Source organism: Doryrhamphus excisus, chromosome 7 (assembly GCF_030265055.1).
Source record: "Doryrhamphus excisus isolate RoL2022-K1 chromosome 7, RoL_Dexc_1.0, whole genome shotgun sequence".
NCBI lineage: Eukaryota > Metazoa > Chordata > Actinopteri > Syngnathiformes > Syngnathidae > Doryrhamphus > Doryrhamphus excisus.
Window position 1 is genome coordinate 23,218,206 of NC_080472.1, and position 27,092 is coordinate 23,245,297.

The following is a 27,092-nucleotide window of genomic DNA, read 5'->3' on the forward strand; positions in this document are numbered from 1 at the left end:
GCCATTTTTGGGTGCTTCTGGGGCCCCTGTTGAGTGTGTGTGAGGTTTCCTTTGTTATTTTCACCAGAAAAGTGCATTTTCAGCAAGTTGAAAAAATTGAAAAAAACGACATACTAACCCCTTACGTTTTTTGTCAGAAATCACCAAATTCAAACTTTGGCATTTTATGCCAATTTTGGATGCTTCTGGGGCCCCTGTTGAGTGTGTTTGAGGTTTCCTCCATTTATTTCACCATAAAAGTGCATTTGAAGCAAGTTGAAAAAATGAAAAAAAACGACATACTAACCCCTTACCTTTTTTGTCAGAAATCCTCGCCCTCAAAGTCTGGCATTTTATGCCATTTTTGGGTGCTTCTGGGGCCCCTGTTGAGTGTGTGTGAGGTTTCCTCCATTTTTTTCACCAGAAAAGTGCATTTGTAGCAAGTTGAAAAAAAAAAAAACGACATACTAACCCCTTACGTTTTTTGTCAGAAATCACCAAATTCAAACTCTGGCATTTTATGCCATTTTTGGGTGCTTCTGGGGCCCCTGTTGAGTGTGTGTGAGGTTTCCTTTGTTATTTTCACCAGAAAAGTGCATTTTCAGCAAGTTGAAAAAAATGAAAAAAACGACATACTAACCCCTTACGTTTTTTTCAAAAATCACAAAAATTAAAACTGGCATTTTATTCCCTTTTTGGGTGCTTCTGGGCCCCCTGTTGCGTGTGTGTGAGGTTTCCTTTGTTATTTTCACCAGAAAAGTGCATTTTCAGCAAGTTGAAAAAATTGAAAAAAACGACATCCTAAACCCTTACGTTTTTTTCAAAAATCAACACCCTCAATCTTTGGCGTTTTATGCCATTTTTGGGTGCTTCTGGGCCCCCTGTTGAGTGTGTGTGAGGTTTCCTTTGTTATTTTCACCAGAAAAGTGCATTTTCAGCAAGTTGAAAAAATTGAAAAAAACGACATACTAACCCCTTACGTTTTTTTCAAAAATCACAAAATTTAAAAATGGCATTTTATTCCCTTTTTGGGTGCTTCTGGGCCCCCTGTTGAGTGTGTGTGAGGTTTCCTTTGTTATTTTCACCAAAAAAGTGCATTTTCAGCAAGTTGAAAAAATTGAAAAAAACGACATACTAACCCCTTACGTTTTTTTCAAAAATCACAAAATTTAAAACTGGCATTTTATTCCCTTTTTGGGTGCTTCTGGGCCCCCTGTTGAGTGTGTGTGAGGTTTCCTTTGTTATTTTCACCAGAAAAGTGCATTTTCAGCAAGTTGAAAAAATTGAAAAAAAACGACATACTAACCCCTTACGTTTTTTTCAAAAATCAACACCCTCAATCTTTGGCGTTTTATGCCATTTTTGGGTGCTTCTGGGCCCCCTGTTGAGTGTGTGTGAGGTTTCCTTTGTTATTTTCACCAGAAAAGTGCATTTTCAGCAAGTTGAAAAAATTGAAAAAAACGACATACTAACCCCTTACGTTTTTTTCAAAAATCACAAAATTTAAAACTGGCATTTTATTCCCTTTTTGGGTGCTTCTGGGGCCCCTGTTGAGTGTGTGTGAGGTTTCCTTTGTTATTTTCACCAGAAAAGTGCATTTTCAGCAAGTTGAAAAAATTGAAAAAAACGACAAACTAACCCCTTACGTTTTTTTCAAAAATCACAAAATTTAAAACTGGCATTTTATTCCCTTTTTGGGTGCTTCTGGGCCCCCTGTTGAGTGTGTGTGAGGTTTCCTTTGTTATTTTCACCAGAAAAGTGCATTTTCAGCAAGTTGAAAAAATTGAAAAAAACGACATACTAACCCCTTACGTTTTTTTCAAAAATCACAAAATTTAAAACTGGCATTTTATTCCCTTTTTGGGTGCTTCTGGGGCCCCTGTTGAGTGTGTGTGAGGTTTCCTTTGTTATTTTCACCAGAAAAGTGCATTTTCAGCAAGTTGAAAAAATTGAAAAAAACGACATACTAACCCCTTACGTTTTTTTCAAAAATCACAACATTTAAAACTGGCATTTTATTCCCTTTTTGGGTGCTTCTGGGCCCCCTGTTGAGTGTGTGTGAGGTTTCCTTTGTTATTTTCACCAGAAAAGTGCATTTTCAGCAAGTTGAAAAAATTGAAAAAAACGACATACTAAACCCTTACGTTTTTTTCAAAAATCAACACCCTCAATCTTTGGCGTTTTATGCCATTTTTGGGTGCTTCTGGGCCCCCTGTTGAGTGTGTGTGAGGTTTCCTTTGTTATTTTCACCAGAAAAGTGCATTTTCAGCAAGTTGAAAAAATTGAAAAAAACGACATACTAACCCCTTACGTTTTTTTCAAAAATCACAAAATTTAAAACTGGCATTTTATTCCCTTTTTGGGTGCTTCTGGGGCCCCTGTTGAGTGTGTGTGAGGTTTCCTTTGTTATTTTCACCAGAAAAGTGCATTTTCAGCAAGTTGAAAAAATTGAAAAAAACGACATACTAACCCCTTACGTTTTTTTCAAAAATCACAACATTTAAAACTGGCATTTTATTCCCTTTTTGGGTGCTTCTGGGGCCCCTGTTGAGTGTGTGTGAGGTTTCCTTTGTTATTTTCACCAGAAAAGTGCATTTTCAGCAAGTTGAAAAAATTGAAAAAAACGACATACTAACCCCTTACGTTTTTTTCAAAAATCACAACATTTAAAACTGGCATTTTATTCCCTTTTTGGGTGCTTCTGGGCCCCCTGTTGAGTGTGTGTGAGGTTTCCTTTGTTATTTTCACCAGAAAAGTGCATTTTCAGCAAGTTGAAAAAATTGAAAAAAACGACATACTAACCCCTTACGTTTTTTTCAAAAATCACAAAATTTAAAACTGGCATTTTATTCCCTTTTTGGGTGCTTCTGGGCCCCCTGTTGAGTGTGTGTGAGGTTTCCTTTGTTATTTTCACCAAAAAAGTGCATTTTCAGCAAGTTGAAAAAATTGAAAAAAACGACATACTAACCCCTTACGTTTTTTTCAAAAATCAACACCCTCAATCTTTGGCGTTTTATGCCATTTTTGGGTGCTTCTGGGCCCCCTGTTGAGTGTGTGTGTGGTTTCCTTTGTTATTTTCACCAGAAAAGTGCATTTTCAGCAAGTTGAAAAAATTGAAAAAAACGACATACTAACCCCTTACGTTTTTTTCAAAAATCACAAAATTTAAAACTGGCATTTTATTCCCTTTTTGGGTGCTTCTGGGCCCCCTGTTGAGTGTGTGTGAGGTTTCCTTTGTTATTTTCACCAGAAAAGTGCATTTTCAGCAAGTTGAAAAAATTGAAAAAAACGACATACTAAACCCTTACGTTTTTTTCAAAAATCAACACCCTCAATCTTTGGCGTTTTATGCCATTTTTGGGTGCTTCTGGGCCCCCTGTTGAGTGTGTGTGAGGTTTCCTTTGTTATTTTCACCAGAAAAGTGCATTTTCAGCAAGTTGAAAAAATTGAAAAAAACGACATACTAACCCCTTACGTTTTTTTCAAAAATCACAAAATTTAAAACTGGCATTTTATTCCCTTTTTGGGTGCTTCTGGGGCCCCTGTTGAGTGTGTGTGAGGTTTCCTTTGTTATTTTCACCAGAAAAGTGCATTTTCAGCAAGTTGAAAAAATTGAAAAAAACGACATACTAACCCCTTACGTTTTTTTCAAAAATCACAAAATTTAAAACTGGCATTTTATTCCCTTTTTGGGTGCTTCTGGGGCCCCTGTTGAGTGTGTGTGAGGTTTCCTTTGTTATTTTCACCAGAAAAGTGCATTTTCAGCAAGTTGAAAAAATTGAAAAAAACGACATACTAACCCCTTACGTTTTTTTCAAAAATCACAAAATTTAAAACTGGCATTTTATTCCCTTTTTGGGTGCTTCTGGGCCCCCTGTTGAGTGTGTGTGAGGTTTCCTTTGTTATTTTCACCAGAAAAGTGCATTTTCAGCAAGTTGAAAAAATTGAAAAAAACGACATACTAACCCCTTACGTTTTTTTCAAAAATCAACACCCTCAATCTTTGGCGTTTTATGCCATTTTTGGGTGCTTCTGGGCCCCCTGTTGAGTGTGTGTGTGGTTTCTTTTGTTATTTTCACCAGAAAAGTGCATTTTCAGCAAGTTGAAAAAATTGAAAAAAACGACATACTAACCCCTTACGTTTTTTTCAAAAATCACAAAATTTAAAACTGGCATTTTATTCCCTTTTTGGGTGCTTCTGGGCCCCCTGTTGAGTGTGTGTGAGGTTTCCTTTGTTATTTTCACCAGAAAAGTGCATTTTCAGCAAGTTGAAAAAATTGAAAAAAACGACATACTAACCCCTTACGTTTTTTTCAAAAATCAACACCCTCAATCTTTGGCGTTTTATGCCATTTTTGGGTGCTTCTGGGCCCCCTGTTGAGTGTGTGTGAGGTTTCCTTTGTTATTTTCACCAGAAAAGTGCATTTTCAGCAAGTTGAAAAAATTGAAAAAAACGACATACTCACCCCTTACGTTTTTTTCAAAAATCAACACCCTCAATCTTTGGCGTTTTATGCCATTTTTGGGTGCTTCTGGGCCCCCTGTTGAGTGTGTGTGAGGTTTCCTTTGTTATTTTCACCAGAAAAGTGCATTTTCAGCAAGTTGAAAAAATTGAAAAAAACGACATACTAACCCCTTACGTTTTTTTCAAAAATCACAAAATTTAAAACTGGCATTTTATTCCCTTTTTGGGTGCTTCTGGGCCCCCTGTTGAGTGTGTGTGAGGTTTCCTTTGTTATTTTCACCAGAAAAGTGCATTTTCAGCAAGTTGAAAAAATTGAAAAAAACGACATACTAACCCCTTACGTTTTTTTCAAAAATCAACACCCTCAATCTTTGGCATTTTATGCCATTTTTGGGTGCTTCTGGGCCCCCTGTTGAGTGTGTGTGAGGTTTCCTTTGTTATTTTCACCAGAAAAGTGCATTTTCAGCAAGTTGAAAAAATTGAAAAAAACGACATACTAACCCCTTACGTTTTTTTTCAAAAATCACAAAATTTAAAACTGGCATTTTATTCCCTTTTTGGGTGCGTCTGGGCCCCCTGTTGAGTGTGTGTGAGGTTTCCTTTGTTATTTTCACCAAAAAAGTGCATTTTCAGCAAGTTGAAAAAATTGAAAAAAACGACATACTAACCCCTTACGTTTTTTTCAAAAATCACAAAATTTAAAACTGGCATTTTATTCCCTTTTTGGGTGCTTCTGGGGCCCCTGTTGAGTGTGTGTGAGGTTTCCTTTGTTATTTTCACCAGAAAAGTGCATTTTCAGCAAGTTGAAAAAATTGAAAAAAACGACATACTAACCCCTTACGTTTTTTTCAAAAATCAACACCCTCAATCTTTGGCGTTTTATGCCATTTTTGGGTGCTTCTGGGCCCCCTGTTGAGTGTGTGTGAGGTTTCCTTTGTTATTTTCACCAGAAAAGTGCATTTTCAGCAAGTTGAAAAAATTGAAAAAAACGACATACTAACCCCTTACGTTTTTTTCAAAAATCACAAAATTTAAAACTGGCATTTTATTCCCTTTTTGGGTGCTTCTGGGGCCCCTGTTGAGTGTGTGTGAGGTTTCCTTTGTTATTTTCACCAGAAAAGTGCATTTTTATCAAGTTGAAAAAATTGAAAAAAACCACATACTAACCCCTTACGTTTTTTGTCAGAAATCACCAAATTCAAACTTTGGCATTTTATGCCATTTTTGGATGCTTCTGGGGCCCCTGTTGAGTGTGTTTGAGGTTTCCTCCATTTATTTCACCATAAAAGTGCATTTGAAGCAAGTTGAAAAAATGAAAAAAAACGACATACTAACCCCTTACCTTTTTTGTCAGAAATCCTCGCCCTCAAAGTCTGGCATTTTATGCCATTTTTGGGTGCTTCTGGGGCCCCTGTTGAGTGTGTGTGAGGTTTCCTCCATTTTTTTCACCAGAAAAGTGCATTTGTAGCAAGTTGAAAAAAAAAAAAAACGACATACTAACCCCTTACGTTTTTTGTCAGAAATCACCAAATTCAAACTCTGGCATTTTATGCCATTTTTGGGTGCTTCTGGGCCCCCTGTTGAGTGTGTGTGAGGTTTCCTTTGTTATTTTCACCAGAAAAGTGCATTTTCAGCAAGTTGAAAAAATTGAAAAAAACGACATACTAACCCCTTACGTTTTTTTCAAAAATCACAAAATTTAAAACTGGCATTTTATTCCCTTTTTGGGTGCTTCTGGGCCCCCTGTTGAGTGTGTGTGAGGTTTCCTTTGTTATTTTCACCAAAAAAGTGCATTTTCAGCAAGTTGAAAAAATTGAAAAAAACGACATACTAACCCCTTACGTTTTTTTCAAAAATCAACACCCTCAATCTTTGGCGTTTTATGCCATTTTTGGGTGCTTCTGGGCCCCCTGTTGAGTGTGTGTGAGGTTTCCTTTGTTATTTTCACCAGAAAAGTGCATTTTCAGCAAGTTGAAAAAATTGAAAAAAACGACATACTAACCCCTTACGTTTTTTTCAAAAATCACAAAATTTAAAACTGGCATTTTATTCCCTTTTTGGGTGCTTCTGGGCCCCCTGTTGAGTGTGTGTGAGGTTTCCTTTGTTATTTTCACCAGAAAAGTGCATTTTCAGCAAGTTGAAAAAATTGAAAAAAACGACATACTAACCCCTTACGTTTTTTTCAAAAATCAACACCCTCAATCTTTGGCGTTTTATGCCATTTTTGGGTGCTTCTGGGCCCCCTGTTGAGTGTGTGTGTGGTTTCCTTTGTTATTTTCACCAGAAAAGTGCATTTTCAGCAGGTTGAAAAAATTGAAAAAAACGACATACTAACCCCTTACGTTTTTTTCAAAAATCAACACCCTCAATCTTTGGCGTTTTATGCCATTTTTGGGTGCTTCTGGGCCCCCTGTTGAGTGTGTGTGAGGTTTCCTTTGTTATTTTCACCAGAAAAGTGCATTTTCAGCAAGTTGAAAAAATTGAAAAAAACGACATACTAACCCCTTACGTTTTTTTCAAAAATCACAAAATTTAAAACTGGCATTTTATTCCCTTTTTGGGTGCTTCTGGGCCCCCTGTTGAGTGTGTGTGAGGTTTCCTTTGTTATTTTCACCAGAAAAGTGCATTTTCAGCAAGTTGAAAAAATTGAAAAAAACGACATACTAACCCCTTACGTTTTTTTCAAAAATCAACACCCTCAATCTTTGGCGTTTTATGCCATTTTTGGGTGCTTCTGGGGCCCCTGTTGAGTGTGTGTGAGGTTTCCTTTGTTATTTTCACCAGAAAAGTGCATTTTCAGCAAGTTGAAAAAATTGAAAAAAACGACATACTAACCCCTTACGTTTTTTTCAAAAATCACAAAATTTAAAACTGGCATTTTATTCCCTTTTTGGGTGCTTCTGGGCCCCCTGTTGAGTGTGTGTGAGGTTTCCTTTGTTATTTTCACCAGAAAATGGCATTTTCAGCAAGTTGAAAAAATTGAAAAAAACGACATACTAACCCCTTACGTTTTTTTCAAAAATCACAAAATTTAAAACTGGCATTTTATTCCCTTTTTGGGTGCTTCTGGGCCCCCTGTTGAGTGTGTGTGAGGTTTCCTTTGTTATTTTCACCAGAAAAGTGCATTTTCAGCAAGTTGAAAAAATTGAAAAAAACGACATACTAACCCCTTACGTTTTTTTCAAAAATCACAAAATTTAAAACTGGCATTTTATTCCCTTTTTGGGTGCTTCTGGGGCCCCTGTTGAGTGTGTGTGAGGTTTCCTTTGTTATTTTCACCAGAAAAGTGCATTTTCAGCAAGTTGAAAAAATTGAAAAAAACGACATACTAACCCCTTACGTTTTTTTCAAAAATCACAAAAATTAAAACTGGCATTTTATTCCCTTTTTGGGTGCTTCTGGGCCCCCTGTTGCGTGTGTGTGAGGTTTCCTTTGTTATTTTCACCAGAAAAGTGCATTTTCAGCAAGTTGAAAAAATTGAAAAAAACGACATACTAACCCCTTACGTTTTTTTCAAAAATCACAAAACTTAAAACTGGCATTTTATTCCCTTTTTGGGTGCTTCTGGGCCCCCTGTTGCGTGTGTGTGAGGTTTCCTTTGTTATTTTCACCAGAAAAGTGCATTTTCAGCAAGTTGAAAAAATTGAAAAAAACGACATACTAACCCCTTACGTTTTTTTCAAAAATCAACACCCTCAATCTTTGGCGTTTTATGCCATTTTTGGGTGCTTCTGGGCCCCCTGTTGAGTGTGTGTGTGGTTTCCTTTGTTGTTTTCACCAGAAAAGTGCATTTTCAGCAGGTTGAAAAAATTGAAAAAAACGACATACTAACCCCTTACGTTTTTTTCAAAAATCAACACCCTCAATCTTTGGCGTTTTATGCCATTTTTGGGTGCTTCTGGGCCCCCTGTTGAGTGTGTGTGAGGTTTCCTTTGTTATTTTCACCAGAAAAGTGCATTTTCAGCAAGTTGAAAAAATTGAAAAAAACGACATACTAACCCCTTACGTTTTTTTCAAAAATCACAAAATTTAAAACTGGCATTTTATTCCCTTTTTGGGTGCTTCTGGGCCCCCTGTTGAGTGTGTGTGAGGTTTCCTTTGTTATTTTCACCAGAAAAGTGCATTTTCAGCAAGTTGAAAAAATTGAAAAAAACGACATACTAACCCCTTACGTTTTTTTCAAAAATCAACACCCTCAATCTTTGGCGTTTTATGCCATTTTTGGGTGCTTCTGGGGCCCCTGTTGAGTGTGTGTGAGGTTTCCTTTGTTATTTTCACCAGAAAAGTGCATTTTCAGCAAGTTGAAAAAATTGAAAAAAACGACATACTAACCCCTTACGTTTTTTTCAAAAATCACAAAATTTAAAACTGGCATTTTATTCCCTTTTTGGGTGCTTCTGGGCCCCCTGTTGAGTGTGTGTGAGGTTTCCTTTGTTATTTTCACCAGAAAATGGCATTTTCAGCAAGTTGAAAAAATTGAAAAAAACGACATACTAACCCCTTACGTTTTTTTCAAAAATCACAAAATTTAAAACTGGCATTTTATTCCCTTTTTGGGTGCTTCTGGGCCCCCTGTTGAGTGTGTGTGAGGTTTCCTTTGTTATTTTCACCAGAAAAGTGCATTTTCAGCAAGTTGAAAAAATTGAAAAAAACGACATACTAACCCCTTACGTTTTTTTCAAAAATCACAAAATTTAAAACTGGCATTTTATTCCCTTTTTGGGTGCTTCTGGGGCCCCTGTTGAGTGTGTGTGAGGTTTCCTTTGTTATTTTCACCAGAAAAGTGCATTTTCAGCAAGTTGAAAAAATTGAAAAAAACGACATACTAACCCCTTACGTTTTTTTCAAAAATCACAAAACTTAAAACTGGCATTTTATTCCCTTTTTGGGTGCTTCTGGGCCCCCTGTTGCGTGTGTGTGAGGTTTCCTTTGTTATTTTCACCAGAAAAGTGCATTTTCAGCAAGTTGAAAAAATTGAAAAAAACGACATACTAACCCCTTACGTTTTTTTCAAAAATCACAAAATTTAAAACTGGCATTTTATTCCCTTTTTGGGTGCTTCTGGGCCCCCTGTTGAGTGTGTGTGAGGTTTCCTTTGTTATTTTCACCAGAAAAGTGCATTTTCAGCAAGTTGAAAAAATTGAAAAAAACGACATACTAACCCCTTACGTTTTTTTCAAAAATCACAAAATTTAAAACTGGCATTTTATTCCCTTTTTGGGTGCTTCTGGGCCCCCTGTTGAGTGTGTGTGAGGTTTCCTTTGTTATTTTCACCAAAAAAGTGCATTTTCAGCAAGTTGAAAAAATTGAAAAAAACAACATACCAACCCCTTACGTTTTTTTCAAAAATCACAAAATTTATAACTGGCATTTTATTCCCTTTTTGGGTGCTTCTGGGGCCCCTGTTGAGTGTGTGTGAGGTTTCCTTTGTTATTTTCGCCAGAAAAGTGCATTTTCAGCAAGTTGAAAAAATTGAAAAAAACGACATACTAACCCCTTACGTTTTTTTCAAAAATCACAAAATTTAAAACTGGCATTTTATTCCCTTTTTGGGTGCTTCTGGGCCCCCTGTTGAGTGTGTGTGAGGTTTCCTTTGTTATTTTCACCAGAAAAGTCCATTTTCAGCAAGTTGAAAAAATTGAAAAAAACGACATACTAACCCCTTACGTTTTTTTCAAAAATGAACACCCTCAATCTTTGGCGTTTTATGCCATTTTTGGGTGCTTCTGGGCCCCCTGTTGAGTGTGTGTGAGGTTTCCTTTGTTATTTTCACCAGAAAAGTGCATTTTCAGCAAGTTGAAAAAATTGAAAAAAACGACATACTAACCCCTTACGTTTTTTTCAAAAATCACAAAATTTAAAACTGGCATTTTATTCTCTTTTTGGGTGCTTCTGGGCCCCCTGTTGAGTGTGTGTGAGGTATCCTTTGTTATTTTCACCAGAAAAGTGCATTTTCAGCAAGTTGAAAAAATTGAAAAAAACGACATACTAACCCCTTACGTTTTTTTCAAAAATCACAAAACTTAAAACTGGCATTTTATTCCTTTTTTGGGTGCTTCTGGGCCCCCTGTTGAGTGTGTGTGAGGTTTCCTTTGTTATTTTCACCAGAAAAGTGCATTTTCAGCAAGTTGAAAAAATTGAAAAAAACGACATACTAACCCCTTACGTTTTTTTCAAAAATCACAAAATTTAAAACTGGCATTTTATTCCCTTTTTGGGTGCCTCTGGCCCCCTGTTGAGTGTGTGTGAGGTTTCCTTTGTTATTTTCACCAAAAAAGTGCATTTTCAGCAAGTTGAAAAAATTGAAAAAAACGACATACCAACCCCTTACGTTTTTTTCAAAAATCACAAAATTTAAAACTGGCATTTTATTCCTTTTTTGGGTGCTTCTGGGGCCCCTGTTGAGTGTGTGTGAGGTTTCCTTTGTTATTTTCGCCAGAAAAGTGCATTTTCAGCAAGTTGAAAAAATTGAAAAAAACGACATACTAACCCCTTACGTTTTTTTCAAAAATCACAAAATTTAAAACTGGCATTTTATTCCCTTTTTGGGTGCTTCTGGGCCCCCTGTTGTGTGTGTGTGAGGTTTCCTTTGTTATTTTCACCAGAAAAGTGCATTTTCAGCAAGTTGAAAAAATTGAAAAAAACGACATACTAACCCCTTACGTTTTTTTCAAAATTCACAAAATTTAAAACTGGCATTTTATTCCCTTTTTGGGTGCTTCTGGGCCCCCTGTTGAGTGTGTGTGAGGTTTCCTTTGTTATTTTCACCAGAAAAGTGCATTTTCAGCAAGTTGAAAAAATTGAAAAAAACGACATACTAACCCCTTACGTTTTTTTCAAAAATCACAAAATTTAAAACTGGCATTTTATTCCCTTTTTGGGTGCTTCTGGGCCCCCTGTTGAGTGTGTGTGAGGTTTCCTTTGTTATTTTCACCAGAAAAGTGCATTTTCAGCAAGTTGAAAAAATTGAAAAAAACGACATACTAACCCCTTACGTTTTTTTCAAAAATCAACACCCTCAATCTTTGGCGTTTTATGCCATTTTTGGGTGCTTCTGGGCCCCCTGTTCAGTGTGTGTGAGGTTTCCTTTGTTATTTTCACCAGAAAAGTGCATTTTCAGCAAGTTGAAAAAATTGAAAAAAACGACATACTAACCCCTTACGTTTTTTTCAAAAATCACAAAATTTAAAACTGGCATTTTATTCCCTTTTTGGGTGCTTCTGGGCCCCCTGTTGAGTGTGTGTAAGGTTTCCTTTGTTATTTTCACCAAAAAAGTGCATTTTCAGCAAGTTGAAAAAATTGAAAAAAACGACATACTAACCCCTTACGTTTTTTTCAAAAATCACAAAATTTAAAACTGGCTTTTTATTCCCTTTTTGGGTGCTTCTGGGCCCCCTGTTGAGTGTGTGTGAGGTTTCCTTTGTTATTTTCACCAGAAAAGTGCATTTTCAGCAAGTTGAAAAAATTGAAAAAAACGACATACTAACCCCTTACGTTTTTTTCAAAAATCACAAAATTTAAAACTGGCATTTTATTCCCTTTTTGGGTGCTTCTGGGCCCCCTGTTGAGTGTGTGTAAGGTTTCCTTTGTTATTTTCACCAAAAAAGTGCATTTTCAGCAAGTTGAAAAAATTGAAAAAAACGACATACTAACCCCTTACGTTTTTTTCAAAAATCACAAAATTTAAAACTGGCTTTTTATTCCCTTTTTGGGTGCTTCTGGGCCCCCTGTTGAGTGTGTGTGAGGTTTCCTTTGTTATTTTCACCAGAAAAGTGCATTTTCAGCAAGTTGAAAAAATTGAAAAAAACGACATACTAACCCCTTACGTTTTTTTCAAAAATCACAAAATTTAAAACTGGCATTTTATTCCCTTTTTGGGTGCTTCTGGGGCCCCTGTTGAGTGTGTGTGAGGTTTCCTTTGTTATTTTCACCAGAAAAGTGCATTTTCAGCAAGTTGAAAAAATTGAAAAAAACGACATACTAACCCCTTACGTTTTTTTCAAAAATCACAAAATTTAAAACTGGCATTTTATTCTCTTTTTGGGTGCTTCTGGGCCCCCTGTTGTGTGTGTGTGAGGTTTCCTTTGTTATTTTCACCAGAAAAGTGCATTTTCAGCAAGTTGAAAAAATTGAAAAAAACGACATACTAACCCCTTACGTTTTTTTCAAAAATCACAAAATTTAAAACTGGCATTTTATTCCCTTTTTGGGTGCTTCTGGGCCCCCTGTTGAGTGTGTGTGAGGTTTCCTTTGTTATTTTCACCAGAAAAGTGCATTTTCAGCAAGTTGAAAAAATTGAAAAAAACGACATACTAACTTCTTACGTTTTTTTCAAAAATCACAAAATTTAAAACTGGCTTTTTATTCCCTTTTTGGGTGCTTCTGGGCCCCCTGTTGAGTGTGTGTGAGGTTTCCTTTGTTATTTTCACCAGAAAAGTGCATTTTCAGCAAGTTGAAAAAATTGAAAAAAACGACATACTAACCCCTTACGTTTTTTTCAAAAATCAACACCCTCAATCTTTGGCGTTTTATGCCATTTTTGGGTGCTTCTGGGCCCCCTGTTGAGTGTGTGTGAGGTTTCCTTTGTTATTTTCACCAGAAAAGTGCATTTTCAGCAAGTTGAAAAAATTGAAAAAAACGACATACTAACCTCTTACGTTTTTTTCAAAAATCACAAAATTTAAAACTGGCATTTTATTCCCTTTTTGGGTGCTTCTGGGCCCCCTGTTGAGTGTGTGTGAGGTTTCCTTTGTTATTTTCACCAAAAAAGTGCATTTTCAGCAAGTTGAAAAAATTGAAAAAAACGACATACTAACCCCTTACGTTTTTTTCAAAAATCACAAAATTTAAAACTGGCATTTTATTCCCTTTTTGGGTGCTTCTGGGGCCCCTGTTGAGTGTGTGTGAGGTTTCCTTTGTTATTTTCACCAGAAAAGTGCATTTTCAGCAAGTTGAAAAAATTGAAAAAAACGACATACTAACCCCTTACGTTTTTTTCAAAAATCACAAAATTTAAAACTGGCATTTTATTCCCTTTTTGGGTGCTTCTGGGCCCCCTGTTGTGTGTGTGTGAGGTTTCCTTTGTTATTTTCACCAGAAAAGTGCATTTTCAGCAAGTTGAAAAAATTGAAAAAAACGACATACTAACCCCTTACGTTTTTTTCAAAAATCACAAAATTTAAAACTGGCATTTTATTCCCTTTTTGGGTGCTTCTGGGCCCCCTGTTGAGTGTGTGTGAGGTTTCCTTTGTTATTTTCACCAGAAAAGTGCATTTTCAGCAAGTTGAAAAAATTGAAAAAAACGACATACTAACCCCTTACGTTTTTTTCAAAAATCAACACCCTCAATCTTTGGCGTTTTATGCCATTTTTGGGTGCTTCTGGGCCCCCTGTTGAGTGTGTGTGAGGTTTCCTTTGTTATTTTCACCAGAAAAGTGCATTTTCAGCAAGTTGAAAAAATTGAAAAAAACGACATACTAACCCCTTACGTTTTTTTCAAAAATCACAAAATTTAAAACTGGCATTTTATTCCCTTTTTGGGTGCTTCTGGGCCCCCTGTTGTGTGTGTGTGAGGTTTCCTTTGTTATTTTCACCAGAAAAGTGCATTTTCAGCAAGTTGAAAAAATTGAAAAAAACGACATACTAACCCCTTACGTTTTTTTCAAAAATCACAAAATTTAAAACTGGCATTTTATTCCCTTTTTGGGTGCTTCTGGGGCCCCTGTTGAGTGTGTGTGAGGTTTCCTTTGTTATTTTCACCAGAAAAGTGTATTTTCAGCAAGTTGAAAAAATTGAAAAAAACGACATACTAACCCCTTACGTTTTTTTCAAAAATCACAAAATTTAAAACTGGCTTTTTATTCCCTTTTTGGGTGCTTCTGGGCCCCCTGTTGAGTGTGTGTGAGGTTTCCTTTGTTATTTTCACCAGAAAAGTGCATTTTCAGCAAGTTGAAAAAATTGAAAAAAACGACATACTAACCCCTTACGTTTTTTTCAAAAATCAACACCCTCAATCTTTGGCGTTCTATGCCATTTTTGGGTGCTTCTGGGCCCCCTGTTGAGTGTGTGTGAGGTTTCCTTTGTTATTTTCACCAGAAAAGTGCATTTTCAGCAAGTTGAAAAAATTGAAAAAAACGACATACTAACCCCTTACGTTTTTTTCAAAAATCACAAAATTTAAAACTGGCATTTTATTCCCTTTTTGGGTGCTTCTGGGCCCCCTGTTGAGTGTGTGTGAGGTTTCCTTTGTTATTTTCACCAAAAAAGTGCATTTTCAGCAAGTTGAAAAAATTGAAAAAAACGACATACTAACCCCTTACGTTTTTTTCAAAAATCACAAAATTTAAAACTGGCATTTTATTCCCTTTTTGGGTGCTTCTGGGGCCCCTGTTGAGTGTGTGTGAGGTTTCCTTTGTTATTTTCACCAGAAAAGTGCATTTTCAGCAAGTTGAAAAAATTGAAAAAAACGACATACTAACCCCTTACGTTTTTTTCAAAAATCACAAAATTTAAAACAGGCATTTTATTCTCTTTTTGGGTGCTTCTGGGCCCCCTGTTGTGTGTGTGTGAGGTTTCCTTTGTTATTTTCACCAGAAAAGTGCATTTTCAGCAAGTTGAAAAAATTGAAAAAAACGACATACTAACCCCTTACGTTTTTTTCAAAAATCACAAAATTTAAAACTGGCATTTTATTCCCTTTTTGGGTGCTTCTGGGCCCCCTGTTGTGTGTGTGTGAGGTTTCCTTTGTTATTTTCACCAGAAAAGTGCATTTTCAGCAAGTTGAAAAAATTGAAAAAAACGACATACTAACCCCTTACGTTTTTTTCAAAAATCACAAAATTTAAAACTGGCATTTTATTCCCTTTTTGGGTGCTTCTGGGCCCCCTGTTGAGTGTGTGTAAGGTTTCCTTTGTTATTTTCACCAAAAAAGTGCATTTTCAGCAAGTTGAAAAAATTGAAAAAAACGACATACTAACCCCTTACGTTTTTTTCAAAAATCACAAAATTTAAAACTGGCTTTTTATTCCCTTTTTGGGTGCTTCTGGGCCCCCTGTTGAGTGTGTGTGAGGTTTCCTTTGTTATTTTCACCAGAAAAGTGCATTTTCAGCAAGTTGAAAAAATTGAAAAAAACGACATACTAACCCCTTACGTTTTTTTCAAAAATCAACACCCTCAATCTTTGGCGTTTTATGCCATTTTTGGGTGCTTCTGGGCCCCCTGTTGAGTGTGTGTGAGGTTTCCTTTGTTATTTTCACCAGAAAAGTGCATTTTCAGCAAGTTGAAAAAATTGAAAAAAACGACATACTAACCCCTTACGTTTTTTTCAAAAATCACAAAATTTAAAACTGGCATTGTATTCCCTTTTTGGGTGCTTCTGGGGCCCCTGTTGAGTGTGTGTGAGGTTTCCTTTGTTATTTTCACCAAAAAAGTGCATTTTCAGCAAGTTGAAAAAATTGAAAAAAACGACATACTAACCCCTTACGTTTTTTTCAAAAATCACAAAATTTAAAACTGGCATTTTATTCTCTTTTTGGGTGCTTCTGGGCCCCCTGTTGTGTGTGTGTGAGGTTTCCTTTGTTATTTTCACCAGAAAAGTGCATTTTCAGCAAGTTGAAAAAATTGAAAAAAACGACATACTAACCCCTTACGTTTTTTTCAAAAATCACAAAATTTAAAACTGGCATTTTATTCCCTTTTTGGGTGCTTCTGGGGCCCCTGTTGAGTGTGTGTGAGGTTTCCTTTGTTATTTTCACCAGAAAAGTGCATTTTCAGCAAGTTGAAAAAATTGAAAAAAACGACATACTAACCCCTTACGTTTTTTTCAAAAATCACAAAATTTAAAACTGGCATTTTATTCCCTTTTTGGGTGCTTCTGGGCCCCCTGTTGTGTGTGTGTGAGGTTTCCTTTGTTATTTTCACCAGAAAAGTGCATTTTCAGCAAGTTGAAAAAATTGAAAAAAACGACATACTAACCCCTTACGTTTTTTTCAAAAATCACAAAATTTAAAACTGGCATTTTATTCCCTTTTTGGGTGCTTCTGGGCCCCCTGTTGTGTGTGTGTGAGGTTTCCTTTGTTATTTTCACCAGAAAAGTGCATTTTCAGCAAGTTGAAAAAATTGAAAAAAACGACATACTAACCCCTTACGTTTTTTTCAAAAATCACAAAATTTAAAACTGGCTTTTTATTCCCTTTTTGGGTGCTTCTGGGCCCCCTGTTGAGTGTGTGTGAGGTTTCCTTTGTTATTTTCACCAGAAAAGTGCATTTTCAGCAAGTTGAAAAAATTGAAAAAAACGACATACTAACCCCTTACGTTTTTTTCAAAAATCACAAAATTTAAAACTGGCATTTTATTCTCTTTTTGGGTGCTTCTGGGCCCCCTGTTGAGTGTGTGTGAGGCTTCCTTTGTTATTTTCACCAGAAAAGTGCATTTTCAGCAAGTTGAAAAAATTGAAAAAAAGACATACTAACCCCTTACGTTTTTTTCAAAAATCACAAAATTTAAAACTGGCATTTTATTCCCTTTTTGGGTGCTTCTGGGCCCCCTGTTGTGTGTGTGTGAGGTTTCCTTTGTTATTTTCACCAGAAAAGTGCATTTTCAGCAAGTTGAAAAAATTGAAAAAAACGACATACTAACCCCTTACGTTTTTTTCAAAAATCACAAAATTTAAAACTGGCATTTTATTCCCTTTTTGGGTGCTTCTGGGCCCCCTGTTGTGTGTGTGTAAGGTTTCCTTTGTTATTTTCACCAGAAAAGTGCATTTTCAGCAAGTTGAAAAAATTGAAAAAAACGACATACTAACCCCTTACGTTTTTTTCAAAAATCAACACCCTCAATCTTTGGCGTTTTATGCCATTTTTGGGTGCTTCTGGGCCCCCTGTTGAGTGTGTGTGAGGTTTCCTTTGTTATTTTCACCAGAAAAGTGCATTTTCAGCAAGTTGAAAAAATTGAAAAAAACGACATACTAACCCCTTACGTTTTTTTCAAAAATCACAAAATTTAAAACTGGCATTTTATTCCCTTTTTGGGTGCTTCTGGGCCCCCTGTTGAGTGTGTGTGAGGTTTCCTTTGTTATTTTCACCAGAAAAGTGCATTTTCAGCAAGTTGAAAAAATTGAAAAAAACGACATACTAACCCCTTACGTTTTTTTCAAAAATCAACACCCTCAATCTTTGGCGTTTTATGCCATTTTTGGGTGCTTCTGGGCCCCCTGTTGAGTGTGTGTGAGGTTTCCTTTGTTATTTTCACCAGAAAAGTGCATTTTCAGCAAGTTAAAAAATTGAAAAAAACGACATACTAACCCCTTACGTTTTTTTCAAAAATCACAAAATTTAAAACTGGCATTTTATTCCCTTTTTGGGTGCTTCTGGGCCCCCTGTTGTGTGTGTGTGAGGTTTCCTTTGTTATTTTCACCAGAAAAGTGCAGTTTCAGCAAGTTGAAAAATTGAAAAAAACGACATACTAACCCCTTATGTTTTTTTCAAAAATCAACACCCTCAATCTTTGGCGTTTTATGCCATTTTTGGGTGCTTCTGGGGCCCCTGTTGAGTGTGTGTGAGGTTCCTTTGTTATTTTCACCAGAAAAGTGCATTTTCAGCAAGTTGAAAAAATTGAAAAAAACGACATACTAACCCCTTACGTTTTTTGTCAGAAATCGCCAAACTCAATCTTTGGCGTTTTAGGCCATTTTTGGGTGCTTCTGGGCCCCCTGTTGAGTGTGTGTGAGGTTTCCTTTGTTATTTTCACCAGAAAAGTGCATTTTCAGCAAGTTGAAAAAATTGAAAAAAACGACATACTAACCCCTTACGTTTTTTTCAAAAATCACAAAATTTAAAACTGGCATTTTATTCTCTTTTTGGGTGCTTCTGGGCCCCCTGTTGAGTGTGTGTGAGGTTTCCTTTGTTATTTTCACCAGAAAAGTGCATTTTCAGCAAGTTGAAAAAATTGAAAAAAACGACATACTAACCCCTTACGTTTTTTTCAAAAATCAACACCCTCAATCTTTGGCGTTTTATGCCATTTTTGGGTGCTTCTGGGCCCCCTGTTGAGTGTGTGTGAGGTTTCCTTTGTTATTTTCACCAGAAAAGTGCATTTTCAGCAAGTTGAAAAAATTGAAAAAAACGACATACTAACCCCTTACGTTTTTTTCAAAAATCACAAAATTTAAAACTGGCATTTTATTCCCTTTTTGGGTGCTTCTGGGCCCCCTGTTGAGTGTGTGTGAGGTTTCCTTTGTTATTTTCACCAAAAAAAAGTGCATTTTCAGCAAGTTGAAAAAATTGAAAAAAACGACATACTAACCCCTTACGTTTTTTTCAAAAATCACAAAATTTAAAACTGGCACTTTATTCCCTTTTTGGGTGCTTCTGGGGCCCCTGTTGAGTGTGTGTGAGGTTTCCTTTGTTATTTTCACCAGAAAAGTGCATTTTCAGCAAGTTGAAAAAATTGAAAAAAACGACATACTAACCCCTTACGTTTTTTTCAAAAATCACAAAATTTAAAACTGGCATTTTATTCTCTTTTTGGGTGCTTCTGGGCCCCCTGTTGAGTGTGTGTGAGGTTTCCTTTGTTATTTTCACCAGAAAAGTGCATTTTCAGCAAGTTGAAAAAATTGAAAAAAACGACATACTAACCCCTTACGTTTTTTTCAAAAATCACAAAATTTAAAACTGGCATTTTATTCCCTTTTTGGGTGCTTCTGGGCCCCCTGTTGAGTGTGTGTGAGGTTTCCTTTGTTATTTTCACCAGAAAAGTGCATTTTCAGCAAGTTGAAAAAATTGAAAAAAACGACATACTAACCCCTTACGTTTTTTTCAAAAATCAACACCCTCAATCTTTGGCGTTTTATGCCATTTTTGGGTGCTTCTGGGCCCCCTGTTGAGTGTGTGTGAGGTTTCCTTTGTTATTTTCACCAGAAAAGTGCATTTTCAGCAAGTTGAAAAAATTGAAAAAAACGACATACTAACCCCTTACGTTTTTTTCAAAAATCACAAAATTTAAAACTGGCATTTTATTCTCTTTTTGGGTGCTTCTGGGCCCCCTGTTGAGTGTGTGTGAGGTTTCCTTTGTTATTTTCACCAGAAAAGTGCATTTTCAGCAAGTTGAAAAAATTGAAAAAAACGACATACTAACCCCTTACGTTTTTTTCAAAAATCAACACCCTCAATCTTTGGCGTTTTATGCCATTTTTGGGTGCTTCTGGGGCCCCTGTTGAGTGTGTGTGAGGTTTCCTTTGTTATTTTCACCAGAAAAGTGCATTTTCAGCAAGTTGAAAAAATTGAAAAAAACGACATACTAACCCCTTACGTTTTTTGTCAGAAATCACCAAATTCAAACTTTGGCATTTTATGCCATTTTTGGATGCTTCTGGGGCCCCTGTTGAGTGTGTTTGAGGTTTCCTCCATTTATTTCACCATAAAAGTGCATTTGAAGCAAGTTGAAAAAATGAAAAAAAACGACATACTAACCCCTTACCTTTTTTGTCAGAAATCCTCGCCCTCAAAGTCTGGCATTTTATGCCATTTTTGGGTGCTTCTGGGGCCCCTGTTGAGTGTGTGTGAGGTTTCCGCTGTTTTTTGGACCAGAAAAGTGCATTTTCAGCAAGTTGAAAAAAATGAAAAAAACGACATACGTTTTTTTTTTTCAAAAATCACAAAATATAATACTGGCTTTTTATTCCCTTTTTGGGTGCTTCTGGGCCCCCTGTTGAGTGTGTGTGAGGTTTCCTTTGTTATTTTCACCAGAAAAGTGCTTTTTCAGCAAGTTGAAAAAATTGAAAAAAACGACATACTAACCCCTTACGTTTTTTTTCAGAAATCGCCAAACTCAAACTCTGGCATTTTATGCCATTTTTGGATGCTTCTGGGGCCCCTGTTGAGTGTGTGTGAGGTTTCTTTTGTTATTTTCACCAGAAAAGTGCATTTTCAGCAAGTTGAAAAAAATGAAAAAAACGACATACTAACCCCTTACGTTTTTTTCAAAAATCACAAAATTTAAAACTGGCATTTTATTCCCTTTTTGGGTGCTTCTGGGCCCCCTGTTGAGTGTGTGTGAGGTTTCCTTTGTTATTTTCACCAGAAAAGTGAATTTTCAGCAAGTTGAAAAAATTGAAAAAAACGACATACTAACCCCTTACGTTTTTTTCAAAAATCACAAAATTTAAAACTGGCATTTTATTCCCTTTTTGGGTGCTTCTGGGCCCCCTGTTGTGTGTGTGTGAGGTTTCATTTGTTATTTTCACCAGAAAAGTGCTTTTTCAGCAAGTTGAAAAAATTGAAAAAAACGACATACCCCTTGTGTTTTTTGTCAGAAATCGCCAAACTCAAACTCTGGCATTTTATGCCATTTTTGGATGCTTCTGGGGCCTCTGTTGAGTGTGTGTGAGGTTTCCTCCATATTTTTCAACAGAAAAGTGCATTTGAAGCAAGTTGAAAAAATGAAAAAAAACGACATACTAACCCCTTATGTTTTTTGTCAGAAATCACCAAATTCAAACTTTGGCATTTTATGCCATTTTTGGATGCTTCTGGGGCCCCTGTTGAGTGTGTTTGAGGTTTCCTCCATTTATTTCACCAGAAAAGTGCATTTGAAGCAAGTTGAAAAAATGAAAAAAAACGACATACTAACCCCTTACGTTTTTTGTCAGAAATCCTCGCCCTCAAAGTCTGGCATTTTATGCCATTTTTGGATGCTTCTGGGGCCTCTGTTGAGTGTGTGTGAGGTTTCCTCCATTTATTTCACCAGAAAAGTGCATTTGTAGCAAGTTGAAAAAAATAAAAAAACGACATACTAACCCCTTACGTTTTTTGTCAGAAATCACCAAATTCAAACTTTGGCATTTTATGCCATTTTTTGATGCTTCTGGGGCCCCTGTTGAGTGTGTGTGAGGTTTCCTCCATTTATTTCACCAGAAAAGTGCATTTGAAGCAAGTTGAAAAAAATGACAAAAAATGACGTTTACGTTTTTTGTCAAAAATCACCACCCTCAAACTTGGGCATTTTATAAAAGTTATTAGATTATGAGTGAAACATTGGATTTTGTGAGCACCAAAAGAGGAAGTAATTTGAGGTGTTGTAAGTAGAATATGGAGGAGAAATGTCCCATTTGTGCTTCCTACCAAGCAGTGAATGACCATTTCCAAATCTCCATCACATGTAAACATGGCTTGGTACAGGCATGCCTCGCTGTAATGGTCAAGGTTGGCCCACCAGAGGGCGCTGTACCTCCAAGCAACATCAACTTTTTTGCAATATATTCTAACATTTGTCTTGGGAAGACGGCTTTATTTAATTTTTTCATACTTTTATTTGCATAAAGTATACACTTTTTACAAATATAGTTGCAAAACAGACATTTTCAGGTATGACAACGTACAACATTTTATATTACAATGAAAGTCTCTGTTTTGTTTCAGGAACGTGTTTTAAAACGATCCTAAGCAAAGTTGTGGGGACCGCCATCATCTTGGGATCAGTGATGGGTAAGCAAGGCGACAAACCGCTCACAACATCCAATGCGTTATTATTATTATAAAGAGGTTTATTCTAAAAGGTTTTGACTTTATTCTTAAAATGCTTTATCTCCAAAATATAACACTTTAAAAAAAGTCAAATTTTGTTCTGGAAAATAGCTTTTTCCTTGAAAATATGTATTTATATTTATATATAAATATTTTTTCATGGAAATGTAATTTGCTTTCTCAACCTGTTTTTCTGGAAAATATGCTGTATTTTTCGTTATGTTTTTATATTATTTCTTTATAATATGCTTTTATTTCAAGAAAACATGCATCATGGTTTTACAAAGTATATTAATGTTTTTTCTCTGAAATATCCAACTTTATTTTTTATCTTTTTTTATGCAACACCTTTTTCTGGAAAATATTTTTTCTAGAAAATCTACTACTTTTTGTACAAAATGTGCTTTTTTTCTTCAAAAATGTAGATCTTTTTCCGGAAAATGTGTTGTATTTTTTCTTGAAATATACTATTTTATTCTAGAAAACATGCATCGTGGTTTTGTAAAAGTACATATATGTTTTTTTCCCCAAGAAAATTTATTGTCGAAAATATTTTCCTTCTTGAAAACTTCCTCCTTTTTCTCGAAAATGTTTTTTTCCCTTCTGACAGCACATGAAAAAGTGAGTGCTCTGTGGCGCCCCCGTGTGGCTAAGACTTGCTAACTCTTCCTTTGTGTTTTTCCAGTCAAGTTACCTCAGATCGTGAAGGTGATTGGAGCAAAAAGCGCCGAGGGTCTGAGCTTCCCGTCTGTTCTGGTGGAGCTGCTGGCCATCACAGGAAGCATCGCCTACAGCGTCGCTAACCGCTTCCCCTTCAGGTCCCGACCATATTAGGACGCGGCCCCGTCGTTGTGTTTTCCACGTTAATCACCTTTCTGTGAACAGCGCTTGGGGCGAGGCGCTCTTCGTCATGCTGCAGACGGTCATCATCGGCTTCCTCATTCAGCGCTACGCAGGAAGAACGGCCAGAGGTGGGAAGGCTGTTAGTCTGTTCCAGAGTCAAACCGGTGTCACCATCATGACACATTTGGTTTTCCAGGTGTAGTTTTTCTGTTGGTGTATTTGGGGTTGTTGTTCCTGCTGTTGTCTCCGGTCACGCCTTCGTCCGTGGTGACCACCATGCAAGCCTCCAACATGCCGGCCGTCATCGTCAGCAGGGTACACACATGATGATGATTAATACGCCACATGATTAGGATTATGGGCTGGCCACCAAGGGGCGTCCATGCTGTGGGTGTCTCGTAGGTCATCCAAGGGGTGGCTAACTTCCGGAACGGACACACGGGCCAGTTGTCCGCCTTGACCGTCTTCATCTTGTTTGCTGGATCGCTAGCTCGCGTCTTCACATCCGTGCAGGTCCAAAAACCATATCTAAGAATGAATATTGAATGAAAATATAACTAGTTGATGATGCTGTTGAGTTTGTGTTCCTAGGAAACGGGAGACACGCTGCTGGTGGTCACCTACCTGGTATCGGTGGCCTGCAACGGGACCATAGTCCTGCAGGTGGTCTACTACTGGAAAGCAACCAAAGTGATGCTGAAACAAAGACCTGAACCAGAAGCAACATGAAACCATCGGACACTAAATTGCTGCCAAAACTAATCAGATATTAATATTTACAATACATACATATTTCACATGTCAATCATTTCATTTTTAGGAATAACTCTGATTTGCACCATCTGCACGCGGAACTATTGGTTTGTATGCAGGCCTCACAGCGCGGAGACCCGAGTTCAATTCCACCCTGGGCCATCTCTGTGTGGAGTTTGCATCTTCTTTTCTCCGGGTAGCTAGCTAGCTAGCTAGCTGGCGCCAGAGAGACAATGGAGCCGGGCAAAATGAGTAAACAAAGATGGGAGAATAGCGGAGCTTCAGTGTACATCAAACGTGAAGTTGAATAACGTCAGCGTAAAGATCCCAGCGTATCACAGCTCCTGGTATGAATAAATCCACCAAGAACAAGACAAATGTGTCTTCCTCCAGTCAAAAGATAAAAGATCAAGTTTGGTTGACTGACGCTTGACTGACAGCCCGGCCACAAAAAGGTCACATGAGCTTTGGTCGCCCTCTGCTGGTGAAACCAGGAACAGCCTCCGGATGGCTGGAATGATCCAATAATGCCATGTTCATCAAATATGACCAAATGTTAAAAACTTCAATAAAATGTTCTTCAATTGTTTGGACTCCCCAGCTGGTCTTTACAAACACACGCACACGCACACGCACACGCACACGCACACGCACACACACACACACACACACACGTGCTCTTTGTATGAAAACTTTGAAGTCAGTGTGTACGCTTCCATGGCGACCACTTGTTGAAGCCTGGCTGCCTGTTGCTAGGTGATGGGATGTACTGGACCAGAAAATCCCCTCCATTGACACCTCCCAACCCCCCTGTCACCCCTGAACCCCCCCCCCCCCCCCCCCCCCCCAGGTCTCCAGCCAAAACAGCCAGCATATATTCCTTTCACGTTGTCAAATGGCATTCCAGTATTCCAGTATTCCAGTATTCCAGTATTCCAGTATTCCAGTAAAAGTATTATTTCACTAAGTTTACCTGGGATGGCCCCGCCCCTTCCTGCTGCACTTTAGTCGCCTTTTAACATGCAAAATTACTTTTATATTACATTTAATAATTACATTTTTCTCACAATATCACTGAAATCATGAAATTAGACTTTTTTCTCATAAATTTGTGATTGGTTTTGGAAATGACTTCTCTCTCATGACATTCTTTCTCTTTTTTTCCTCATCATTTTCTGTTTTTGTTCTATTACGTGTTTCTCATAATATTACACAATATTTATTGGAGCATGACCACTTTTTTTCTTGTAAAATGTCTTCATATTACAACTTGTCATTATATATATTACATATTTCTGACTTAATACCGATTAAAAAAATACCCTTTTCCTGTAATGTCGCCTTTTTTTCATAACATTACAACTTTTTAACTTCAATTTCCACACATCTTTTGACTTTTTTCCTCATAATATTCAATTGTTTAGGTTAAATTACTTGTTTTCTTAAAACTTGAAAGTTTGGGTGATTATTTTGTATGACTTTTGTATTGTAAAACTACTACTTCTTTCTTGAATTGTTTTTATTGTTTCATGATAACATATGGATATATATTGATTTAAAAAAGAAATAATATTACAACTTCCAACAAGATGACCCATTTTTCCCGCTTTTTCATCTGAAAATATAAAATGAGCGGTTATGTTGTTAGCTATCTCAGAGCTACCACTGTAGCTCTGAGATAGCAAGTTAGCACAACCGCTTGATTGCAGTTATTGCTGCTGGGGGCGTGGGGGGGGGGGGGTCCAAGCACTTATTAGCTTTAGGGGGCTACCACTTTTTCCCACTGGGACATGGAGCTTTCTTTCTCCCCAATAATGTGTTGAGTTGCCATTGACTAATATTTACTGGAGTCAAACATGCTAACCAACAGTAAACCAGGAAGGAGGCTATATATTTATATATTTATATATTTCTATATTTCTATGTCTATATTTCTATATGAATTATGGCTGGAGGTCGGGTGTTGTGTTCTTGTTTCACCTGCGCTATGAAGACGCGTGCTAGCCATCCGGCCAAAGAGGACAAGTAGTTGGATTATGTAGTCCAGACTACGGTCCTGTTTGCGTACCTGCTGACCGTGGCGGCGGCCATATTGGGGGCAGCCATATTGGGGGCCGGCACGGTGGTCACCACGGATGAAGGGGTGGCCGGGGTACAAAACAGGAACAACAACCCCAAATACACCAAGAGAAAAACTATTATACTTTTACTTTTGGTTTTGGCCAAATGATCACATATGAAATACCAAATAGTATTTTTCCTCATCACCACTTTAGTACTTGTATATTTATGATTTTTCCTATAATAGTATAACAATTTCAACTTTTTTTCCTTTCAAATCACTTGTTAGGTAGCTAATATAATACTTTGAATATCCCTATTCGGCGTTAGCTTACTACTTGAAGTACTTGAAGTACTTGAAGTACTTGAAGTACTGTCATCATGTTTAGGAGCAATGGTAGAAACTTTCATTTGGAAATCAACTCTCTCACCCCCCCCCCCAGCCCCGTCCCCCCTTCCACTGACCGATTAGCTGGTGCAAAGGTTGGGGGGGGGGGGGGGTGCGGGGGTGTCTTTGGGGTTTTTGTGGGGCATTTCCATGAGAAAAGGCGTCGGTCGCTGAAAGGGTTAAGCCCGCTCGGACGAAGCAAGGAAAAAAAGCAGCAGAAAAGCAGCCCCTTATTTTCTGCACAGCGGGGGCTGTCGGAGGGTGGAAGCCGGGGAGAGGGCGAACAAAGACGGCCGAGGGGAGGAGCGGAGACTCGCCGGGCTTTACTATATGCACCTGCGTCCTGAAAGGCGGAGGACAATGCGGCCTCCGAAACGGCCAATTATACGCGCGGGGGCCGTCATCCACCGGCTTTGTGCGGGGAGGTCGGGAGGCGGTGGGGGGGCTGGGGGCCGGGGGGGGGGCAGCGAAAGCGAATCGGAGAGGGGGAGAAAGTGAATTTTAAAGAGGACAAAGATAAGAAAGTAAATAATCGCAGGTTTTTAAATCATCCCACAGCACTATGGAGAACACGCCCCGCCCCCACCGACACCCTTGGACCCCCCCGAACCCCCATCCCAGCCACCTATAAGGCTAATATGTCATTGTTAATGAACGTCACTGAGCCCCTGTTTAAATACTTTACTTTCTGACATGGGTTCCCAGACGGAGGGTCAAAAGAAAAGATTTGAAAATGATGGTTAAAATTGTGTCATTTTGGTGTTTTTTTCTACTGATCATATTGGCCAAGGGTGGACTTTTATATTGAAGGCTTTTTCACCCCTAAACTATTAACACTTTAGTAGAAAACACTTGAATTTGAAGATACAAATACAATATAATTTTTGGGTATTAAATTACATATATTTGCTTGAAATGATTAAAAAATAGAGGAAATGTGGACATATTTAAGAAATAAAATAGTTGTCAAGAATGAAAAAGCCTAACATATTTATGTGCATTTCATTTTAAGGTATTAATGTAGGCCTATTAGTTTATTTTTATATTATCAGTTAGACAATATGCACACTAGAATACGCCACAT

General features: G+C 37.5%; 1 protein-coding gene across 2 annotated transcripts in view; it reads left to right on the forward strand.

The window, feature by feature from the left end:
* The window catches only part of LOC131132524 (mannose-P-dolichol utilization defect 1 protein-like), a 66,733-nt gene extending 42,619 nt beyond the window's left edge, over window positions 1-24,114 (forward strand). For both annotated transcript variants that reach the window (XM_058078251.1, XM_058078252.1), the window contains exons 2-7: window positions 21,859-21,924; window positions 22,649-22,781; window positions 22,849-22,934; window positions 23,003-23,121; window positions 23,209-23,319; window positions 23,398-24,114. In XM_058078251.1, the coding sequence (XP_057934234.1) occupies window positions 21,859-21,924; window positions 22,649-22,781; window positions 22,849-22,934; window positions 23,003-23,121; window positions 23,209-23,319; window positions 23,398-23,535 (653 nt within the window). In that variant the 3' untranslated portion in view covers window positions 23,536-24,114. The remainder of the gene's footprint in view (window positions 1-21,858; window positions 21,925-22,648; window positions 22,782-22,848; window positions 22,935-23,002; window positions 23,122-23,208; window positions 23,320-23,397) is intronic.
* Window positions 24,115-27,092: the final 2,978 nt, after the last annotated feature.